The sequence below is a fragment of the Petaurus breviceps genome, unplaced genomic scaffold (genome assembly GCF_028583685.1).
Source record: "Petaurus breviceps papuanus isolate PSGF00001 unplaced genomic scaffold, PetGlider_PUasm1.0 185, whole genome shotgun sequence".
Lineage (NCBI taxonomy): Eukaryota > Metazoa > Chordata > Mammalia > Diprotodontia > Petauridae > Petaurus > Petaurus breviceps.
Genome location: NW_027185797.1, coordinates 38,748,607 through 38,757,972, shown reverse-complemented (window position 1 = coordinate 38,757,972; position 9,366 = coordinate 38,748,607). Strand labels below are relative to the sequence as shown.

General features: G+C 58.1%; 2 protein-coding genes across 12 annotated transcripts in view; both read right to left on the bottom strand.

Moving 5' to 3' along the window:
- The window catches only part of ARHGEF1 (Rho guanine nucleotide exchange factor 1), a 21,888-nt gene that overhangs the window by 11,658 nt on the left and 864 nt on the right, over positions 1-9,366 (bottom strand). For 3 of the 11 annotated variants that reach the window (XM_069088928.1, XM_069088922.1, XM_069088917.1), the window contains exons 2-12: positions 4,055-4,093; positions 3,895-3,972; positions 3,376-3,489; positions 2,213-2,311; positions 2,056-2,098; positions 1,729-1,975; positions 1,542-1,571; positions 1,328-1,427; positions 1,142-1,238; positions 852-887; positions 590-724 (exon numbers count right to left, since the gene is read on the bottom strand). In XM_069088928.1, the coding sequence (XP_068945029.1) occupies positions 590-724; positions 852-887; positions 1,142-1,238; positions 1,328-1,427; positions 1,542-1,571; positions 1,729-1,975; positions 2,056-2,098; positions 2,213-2,311; positions 3,376-3,489; positions 3,895-3,972; positions 4,055-4,081 (1,006 nt within the window). In that variant the 5' untranslated portion in view covers positions 4,082-4,093. Of the gene's footprint in view, positions 1-589; positions 725-851; positions 888-1,141; positions 1,239-1,327; positions 1,428-1,541; positions 1,572-1,728; positions 1,976-2,055; positions 2,099-2,212; positions 2,312-3,375; positions 3,490-3,894; positions 3,973-4,054; positions 4,172-6,573; positions 7,225-8,948; positions 9,067-9,366 lie in introns of those variants that run through there. The other 8 variants (XM_069088924.1, XM_069088918.1, XM_069088925.1 and 5 more) reach the window with 8 other exon arrangements.
- CD79A (CD79a molecule) overlaps positions 4,221-9,366 on the bottom strand; it is a 16,065-nt gene continuing 10,919 nt past the window's right edge. Inside the window, exons 5-6 of the mRNA XM_069088228.1 lie at positions 8,339-8,465; positions 4,221-4,479 (exon numbers count right to left, since the gene is read on the bottom strand). Of these exons, the coding sequence (XP_068944329.1) occupies positions 4,221-4,479; positions 8,339-8,465 (386 nt within the window). The remainder of the gene's footprint in view (positions 4,480-8,338; positions 8,466-9,366) is intronic.

Here is a 9,366-nt window from a genome sequence, read left to right as displayed (position 1 = left end):
ATACATACACACAACACACACACAATCCACCTATACATACACATGTATCACACACACACCCCACACAATCCATCTATACATACACACAACACACACACATACCACACAATCCACCTATACATACACATGTATCACACCCCCACACACACACAATCCATCTATACATACACACAACACACACACACACATACACAATCTGGAGAGAGGTTGTAGTCAGAGATCCCTTTGCAGGGCAGTCCCCTTGCATGATTTGGGGTCATGGAGCCCCCTTCTCTGGGGACCCTCCCCCAGCCCTGGAGGAGGCTGGCACCCAGAGGGCCAAAGACCCTGAGATCTCACACACGGGCATCCTTGGGATCTTACGACGAATGATGGCTTGAAGACGGGTCCCACAGGCCAGAAGTCCCAGAACCAGGGACTCCTGGGAGCTAGACCCGGAGAGGGGTATTTGAACACTCAGAGTCTGGAGTTCTCTGAATCACGAACTGGTGAGAATCACAGCCCCTCCCCACCATGGGAAGACACCATCTATGTCCCTCCCCCCTGGCCCAGGAGCAGCTATTTGGGGGGAAGGACCCTCTTTTCTCACCTGGTTCCTTGTCCAGGCTTTCACCTGGAGGGGGATGCACAGTGACACCGGGGGCATCCGGCCCAGGGGGCCCAACAATTCCTCTGGGGGCAGTCACGTGGCTGACCTTCCTCTCAGGAAGCCCCAGTTTCTCACCTGTGAGTGGGGAGGGGCTGGCATCAGGGCCACCTTACCCACCGTCCTTGGGAACTAGGGATGTGAAGCCCCTCCCTGGCCTCCCTCAGACCCCAAGGGCAGGGGACCCCAAAATCAGGGCTGTTACCATCATTCTCAGCTTTAGGGTGTCGGAAGTCAGAAGCTGAAATAAACAAGAGGGGCCATGAGGAAGCACAGGGGCAGGGACATTCCCACCATAAAGGGGGACAGGGCCTGAGAGGAGGAGGATCTGGGGGGCAGGGCCTGAGAGGGGCTGGGGGGAAGGTGTGGGGGTAGGGCTTAAGGGGAGAGGGAGGAGGATCCAAGGGGTCAGGGACTGAGAGTGGGGGGGATCTGGGGGGGCAGGGCCTGAGGGGGGTCAGTAGGAGGATCTGGGGGGGCAGGGCTAGGACTCACCCGGCGCCTCTCCCCGGCTCCATCGGGCTGCATCCAGGATGCTGATGATCCCCTTCTTGTTCTTGGGGGGGTCGTCTGTGCGGCGGTTCCCAGGCATCTGTGGGGGAATGGTGGTGAGCATGGTAGCAGCCTCCCCCCTCCCCAGTCACTCTGGGTGGGCCTGGGGAAAGAAGAGGAAGGGGGCACCTTTTTCCGGAAGAAGTTTCCTCGGGCCTTCTTTTCACTGCCCTTGGTCCGAACACCGAGGTATCGCATGTAGGTGCTGATTGCATTCACTATGGCCACACTGGGGGGCAAGGACGCAGTGAGCCAGGCTCCTGCCCACTGGACCCCACCCTCAGGCCCTTCCCCACAAGCCCCAGAGATCCTGCCCCCCACCTCCCCCCATCCCAGGCATCACCTCTTCTCCTCATCCGTGGAGATGGCTGGGCTGTGGGGAGAGAGGTGGGAAAGGCCAGTCAGCTGGCTTCCACTGGATAAGCCCTCCACCCCACCCCAGGAGAGCCAGGGGAGCAGAGGGGGCAGCCCACCCTCACCCCCCAGAAGGCAGAGGGCGGGAGGGGGCGAGGGGGCCCAGGGTCACTTACTGCATGTCCTCTAGGCGGCTCAAGAACCTTTCCGCCAGGAGGCGTTCCCGGCCCTCAAAGCTGACCCGGTCCCGGGTAGCCCAGGTTTCCAGCTGGGACAAGTCTGGCTCCCCAGGGGTCATGCCCATGAGCCGCTTGGATCGGAAATCATCGAGCTGATGGGAGACGGCGCTCTGCTGGGCCTGGACCACCTCCTGCAGGAATCGCCGCTGGGTCTCCTCAGGGAGCAGTTCTGGGCGTGTGCGGTCTATTGGGATGGGCATGGTGAGCAGCACATCAGCCACAGGGGCTGGGCTCCCCCCTCCCAAGGGCCCTGCTATGACTTACCGAGCTCAAAGGACACTGACTGGGGCACAGGCACACGCAGGACCTGCCCAGAGGAGAAGCTTCATGAGGGGCAGGAGTGGGCAGGAAGTGGGCTTCTTTTGTGTCCCTGGGGGGGAGGGGAGCCTAGGGGGCAGGGAGGGGGAAGGGGCTTCCTCACCGCGGTCTTCTCTAGGAAGTTGTGGTAGAAATCCAGAAAGCCTTTCTTGGCCTCCTTGGGGCCCAGTGTGGCCAGCATATCAGCGTGGAGACAGCACAGCTGGGGGGCGGGAGGTGGGGAGAGCAGAGGTCACCATCATCTCCTGCCCCCAAGACTTCTACCCCCAGGCCCCCCAGGGCAAACTTTCTGGGGCTCCTCCAGACCACCAGGCTCTCCCCATTCTAGAATTGCTTGGGGCTGGGGTGCAAGTTCTAGGGGCCCTTGGCCTAGGGGACCCTCCCACAGGCTGTGCTGACACATTCTGGATCACCTGGCACCCTGTCCTGCCCTTGGGCAGCCGGGCCAGAGTCCTCAGAGTCATGCTTTGAAATGCACCAAAAAAAAAAAAAAATGCAGACTCACAAAGAAAGTTCTATGGAAATACAGGGAGAGAGGGAGATGAGAGATTTGTTTAAAAGTTCATGGGCTTCAAATTAAGACCCCCTATCCCATACCAAAGCCAGGTTCTAGACTCCAGATAGAAACACAGGTTCTAGATGTCATAGGCCACCATCCAGGTGGTAGATGACCATAGATCATGCAGAGTCTGGTTCTAGACACACACACACTCACACACACATACACACACTCACACACACTACACATACACTCATACACTCATATACATGCACACTCACACACACCACACTCACATGCACCACACATACATACATTCACACACTCACACTCAAACACACACACTACACACACATACATACTCACTCACATAAACACAGACACACATATATACACACTACACTCACACATGCACACACTACACACATATACTCACTACACACACAAACACACATGTACACACACTCACACACTACAGTCACACTCACTCACACACTACATACACACACTCACATTCACACACTACACACACACACATACATACTCTCACACACATACATACACACTCTCACACACACACACACACACACACACACACACGGTGCTCCAGGTCTGCTTCTGGATCTTTCCAGCAAGGTCTTCTCTGATTCTAGACCCCCCTCCTAGGCTGTGTGCCCCAGCTCTAGGCCCTACCCTCCATGCTTTGCACTCTGGTTCTAAGGCCACCTCAGTGTTCCCAAACCGCTGAGCCCCAGCCCAGGCCTCACCAGGGGTCCCGGCTCAAACTGCAGAGACACGTGATGCAGCAGGGCCATGAGATGGGCAGGCCGGCGCTTCACCTGCTCCAGGCTCTGGAACTCACTGCTGTGCTCCTCGGGCTGCTGGGGAAGGGAGACGTAGAAGAACAGAGGCCGTCAGCCCGGGCACCCAGGGGCAGAGTCCTGGGGGAAGAGCCCCAGCTCTGTCCCTGGTGCTAGGAGGGGTCTGAGCAAGTCCCTGCCCCTCTCAAATGAGCAGGCTGCACTCTCACCTCCCAGAGAACCTGTGACTACTTCACCCAGTACCTGGAGTTAAGAGGAACCTTAGGTTCTCCATCTGGAACATGGACAGCTCAGACCTTTCAAACTCTGACATCTCATCTTCCAGGTCCCCTCCCAGCCCTGACAGTCCCTGTTCTAGGTCCCCTCCCGGCCCTGACATTCAGTTATGGGACACATGGCAGGGAGTGAAGGAAGAGACAAGGGCCCCATGCTGTGAGGGGTGGGTGTCCTGGCACCCCAGCTTACCGTCTCCAGCTCATTCTCAAAGTCCTCATCTTCGGCACCAATGATGCTGACTGGAGCTGGCCGGGTCAGGCCAGGGGCCTGGAAGAAGGAGGATGGGTGACGTGGGCTGCCCCTGCCAGAGGGTCCCAGCCCTCGCCCTCCCTATGTCAGCAGGACTCACCCCTCGAGCTGCATCTTCCATCTCCATGCTGGGCTGAGGCTGTGGGGAGAGTCCTGGTCACAGTGAGGCCCTGGGCCTGAGCTGGGAGGCCTGGCCGCCTCGGTTACTCACACATTCCTGGCCCAGGTGGGGAGGTGAGTAAACAGAGCCTTCCCTCATCCACCCGTCACTCAATGGAGGCTCTGTCCCAGCCCACAAAGAGCCCTTCAGAAGCCCGGGGCCTTGGCCAAGCTGGGGGCGGGGTGAGCTGGGATGCTGGGCCCCTAAGGGTTCGGGATGAGAAGCCTGGACACCTGGGTCCCTGAGAGGAGCGGGGATGAGGGGCAGAGCCACTGGGCAGAGGAGAGGAGACGTTTTTGGGGGAGCCCTGATCAGAGCAGGGCTGGGGACCGGATGTCACCTTCTTCACCCACCAGCCCCACTTCCTGAAACAGGAAGTCACATGGGCCCCAAAACCCACGAGCCCCCACCCCAAGGGAACCCAGGCCTCCCGGCTTGTGATCGCCACCCCCACTCCTAAGGCTTCTGGCTCCCCCACCCAAGGGCTCCAGGCTCTGGACCCCATCAGCTGGCTCTGGGGCTGAAGGCAGGGTCTCTCTCTCTCCTCTCCTCCATCCCACCCAGGCTGACTCTTCCTGTCTGTCTCTGTCTCCACCACACTGAGCCCCACACCCCCACACACACTCCTAAGTCTCTCTGTCTCTGTCTCTCCTCCCTCGTGGTGTTAATTAGTCTGTCTAATCGGAACATTAATCACAGACAAGTGGGCTCTATGTGTGTGTGTGTCAGGGGGGCAGAACCAAGAGGAGGGGAGGGCTAGAGAAAGGGTGGGGAGGCTCCACATCCCCAGGGAAAGGAAGGAGGAGGAAGGCCTTGGACTGCTGACCCAGCAGCTATTTTTAACAGCTGGCATCGCCCAGGACCTACCCTGGTTCCACCCAATCCCTCATCCCGACTGCTGGGGGTTGGGGGGACCTTGGCCTTCTCCCTCCCACCTCCCCATCCCTGCAGCTGGGCCTTCTCTCTTCACCCCCCCCAGCCCCTAAACTGGTCCTTCTCTCCCTCCCACCCAGAGACCCCTCAGGCCAAACCGAGGTCTTTTCCCCCTACCCAGACCCTGCTCTCTCAGTCCCCCCAGCCAACACCTTCTCCCCCATCCCACATCCATTCCTTCCTGCCTCAGCCTCTCTCGAAGCTCCCCGGCCTGGTTGTCCAGTAAGCCCAACTCCTCCCAGGACTGGGCTCTGTACAAAGACCCCAAAGGAAAAAGGGGTTCCCTAAGCTCTGAAAGAAAACTGGGAGGGGTCTACAGGAAGTAGGGCAAGTCTATCCAGGTAGGGGACATGTAGGAGGCCAGCAAGTTCTCCCGGGGACCAGAACTCCAAAAGAGGGCTCTAAAGAGGAGGCAGAATTGGGGGGCAGCATGATAGAGCAGAGAGAGTGTAGGCTTTGGAGCCAGAGGCCCAAATCCAGGAGCTTGGCCTCTGCTACCTTCATGATATGGTCAAGCCACTGACCTACTCTGGCCTCAGTTTCCTCATCTGTAGAAGAGGAGCCAGGCTAGACAACTCTGAAAGTCCCTCTAACCTTTAGGCCCAGGAGTCAGGGGGGTTTTGAGGGGCCTGATAAGGTTTGTACAGAAGAAGGCCACGCTATGGGGGGGACGGCAGTGTCCTAACAGAGGCTGCACAGGGAGCCAGAGTTCTACAGTGAACACAGGCTTACTAGAAAGAGGGATTCTTTGTAGTGACAGGGGTGTCTGTGATAGGAGCAGGGGGTCCACGGGAAGTGGTCTGGGGAAGAGGGAGAGCCATGGGAGTCACGAGAGATGGCTTTCTAAGGCACTGGTCCTCAGGGGCAGCCATAGCATTGAATAGGTGCCGCCTTTTATCTGGAGGGTTCAAGGGGGGATGGAATATTAGAGCAGAATCCTATAAACAGACATCCTTCCCCTTTCTGTGTGTCCCAGACTCCTTGAGCAGGTGGTCTGTGGACATCTAGGGACCCCTTCTCACAACCATGTTTTTAAACATGTAAGATTACAAAAGAGACCAGTCATTAAAACATTAAAAACTGAATCCCCAGGACCCAGGCCTCCAGAGGGGCTCTCAAGGGACCAGATTTGGGGGTTTCAGCAGGAGAGCGAGCCCCTGATAGGACTCTCCCCAGGGGACTCTGTCACCCAAAGAGTAGGCCTCCAGAAGGGGCTGTTTCTGAGTGACTGGGGGCGGGGGTCCACAGGCACGGAAGCCGATAACAGGGGCGGAGGGTGCCATCTCTTGGCTAAAGCTGCTCTCTTCAAAGTTCCTGAGACTCTCGCCTGCTCAGTCTCCAGTGTAGCTTTGGCCAGGGTGGACCTCCCCCTCCCCTGGATCCGTCCACCTGCCCTGCTCCCTCAACGCCCTCCCTGCCCGTCCATCCACTCCCGGCCGGCCTGCTGTCCACTGTGGGCATTCCGAGGCTCTGTCCTGTGCCCACTGGCTGGGTGGCCTCATCCACACCTGCGCCTCAATGCTCACCTTTAAAGGTCTCCCAAGCCTAGTCGGTCCCCTGAGCGCCAATCACACATCGCCTCTACATGCCCCTGGATGGAACTCTGGCTCCTTCTCCATCCCCCCAATCACGCAACCTCAGAATCAAGCAAGCAAGCAGTCCTTCTGAGGCTCAGGTCTGACCATTCACCTGCTCAGGACCCTTCCGTGGCTCCCCAGTACCCCCAGCCCAGCTCCGAGTCCACCTCTCTGGAGTCTCATCTCCCTCCCCTTCACACACTCTACATTCCAGACAAACTGGTCCACTCTGCTGTTCCGAGGACTCGACATTCCATCGCCTATTCTGCTCACTGACTTAGGCCTGGAATGCATTCCTCCCTCAGCTCCACCTGTGGAAATCCTTATCTTCCTCCAAGTGAGGCACCTTCAGGGGCCATCTCCAGGGGAGGCCTTCCCTCCTCCCTCCAGGGGGCACCCCTGAGACCCTCCCCAAGAAGCCGCACGGCCCTCAAGGGTCTGACTCTGGGGAGACTTTGTCTTGCTGTCACATATAACTCACTTAAAGGACATTTACCCTTGCAAGGACAGAAAGGACAATTTGAAGAGGAATTCCATGAAGATTATAATGAAGGCTTGTCACTAGGCTGAGGACTTTTGGGGGCAGAGAGGTTTCTATAGGGCAGGGAGCTCCCTACAATATTTTGGTGATATTCTTATGCACTCAGAAATTTTGTGACTCTCTCTAGGGACAGGGAGGTGACGGAGTGGGAGAGTGGGGAATGTACAGGGGTCAAGATTTCTTGGGTTGGCAGGGGGTCCTGGGGGTCTGGAGTCTAGAGGGACTGAAGAGCATAAAGGGTGGAGAAATCTAGGGGGCAGGTTTTCCTGAAACTTCTCTGGTCATCAGGATCCAAGAGGGAGGGAATTGATAGGGTTCGGGAAATCCTGGGGCAGAAAAGAGCCTAGGAAGATCCTGCAAAACTATGGGGTCCAGGGAATGGACAGAAGAGGAAGCCCATGGAGTCCGGGGAGGTCTAATCTAAAAGGACCAGGGAGAGTCTACAGGGATGAAGGATTTATAGGATAAGGAGGATGGATCTACACGGTCCAGGGTGCAGCAGTGTCCACTACAGGGCCCAGGAATCCACAGGACGAGAGAGGTTTATATGGAATATATAGATTAGAGCATCTCTAAGGTCAAAGGAATCTATATGGTGGAGGTATCCATAGGATTGAGGGTTACATGGATTATACAGCCTACTGCGTCTTTAGTGTGGGATGGGGACCAGGGATGCTATAGAATGGGGAAAGGTCTATAGTGTGCAGGAAATATAGTAGTAATAGTAACAGCAGCAGCAGCAGCAGCAGTAGTAGTAGTAGTAACATTAATAATAATAGCTAACATTTATATAATACCAGGCACTGTACCAAGTGCTTACAATTATCTCATTTAATCTTCATAACAACCATGGAAGGAAAGTGCTATTATTATATTCATTTTACTGATGGGAAATGAAGGCAGACAGGGGTTACGGGACTTGCCCAAGGACACACAGTTAGTAAGTGTCTAAGGTCACGTCTGAACTCAGATCTTCCAGACTCCAGGGTCAGCGCTCTATCCACTGGGTCACCTAGCTGCCCAGATAGATAGGCTCAGGATGTCTACAGGGTAAGGTCCATAGATTCTATATGGCGAGGCCGTCTAGAGGGGCTAGGCGTCCAGAGGTGCTGGGGAAGGGGAGGAGTCTGCGGTCTTCCCAGATTATATGGGCTATGGGGTCGGCACGGACACCAGGGATGCTGCAGGAGGCGGGGGGTGTCTACAGATTTCGTGGAGCCTGCGTTGTCGGGGTTCCTACATAGGTTACATGGGGTGATGCCCAGGAAATCTGTACGGGGGCCATCGATGGGGTCCCGGTCTGCATGCAGAGCACCACGTGGGTGTCTGTCGGGTCTGCTTACTCAGGGGGCCATGCAGCCCCCAAGCAGGGGGCAGGGCGTGTCTACAGTGGGGGTGCCCTGGGGAGGGGAGCGATCACAAGCATTATACGGGGCGGCGCCGAGGTAACAGGGCTCGGGGGCCCATGGGGGGGGGGTGACTCCAGAGTCCAGGGAGGCCTGCGGGTCCGGTGAGTGCCGGGGGGTCATCTATGAGGCCCAAGGGTCTGCACGTACCAGGCCGGGTAAGGGGGTCTGGAGGGTCCAGGGATCTACGTGCATTAATAGGGGGGAGGGGTCTGTGCGGGGTGGGGCGTGTCTACTGCGTCCATGGAGCCTATGGGGTCCAGGCACCGTGAGGGGTGGGGCACGTCTGCAGGGTCCAGGGAGCTGTGTGGTGGGGGTGTCTACAGGGCTGGTGCCTAAAGGGGGGACGGGGGGGGGGGGGGGGGCCCCCCCCCCCCCTCGGCCGCCTCGTCCTGTCCGTCCCGCTCCCCAGCTCCCCAGCCTCCTCCCCCTCCCTCGGCGGGGCCGCTCTAGCCGTCCCCTGGAGCCCTTCCTCAGCAGCTCCACTCCTCCCGGAGGCCCGACCAGGCCCTCTCTAGCCCGCCCACGGTCCGCGCCACAGCCCCAACTCCACTGCTCCCCGCGCCGCCACCTGGGGACGCTCTAGGCCGCCGCCACTCGACTGCTCCCGCCGCGCACACACCCATGAGGCCTCTCGTGCCAGCCCGGAGGACCCAACGCTTCCGCACTCTCTACTGCTCTCTGCTGCAGAAGCCCCTCCCCCTCCCCGCCCCTCCCAATCAGGGCGCTCGTGCGTTCCCTAACCAGCCCGCCCCTGCCCTGCCCTGCCCCAGGGGCGGGCTGGTTAGGGAACGC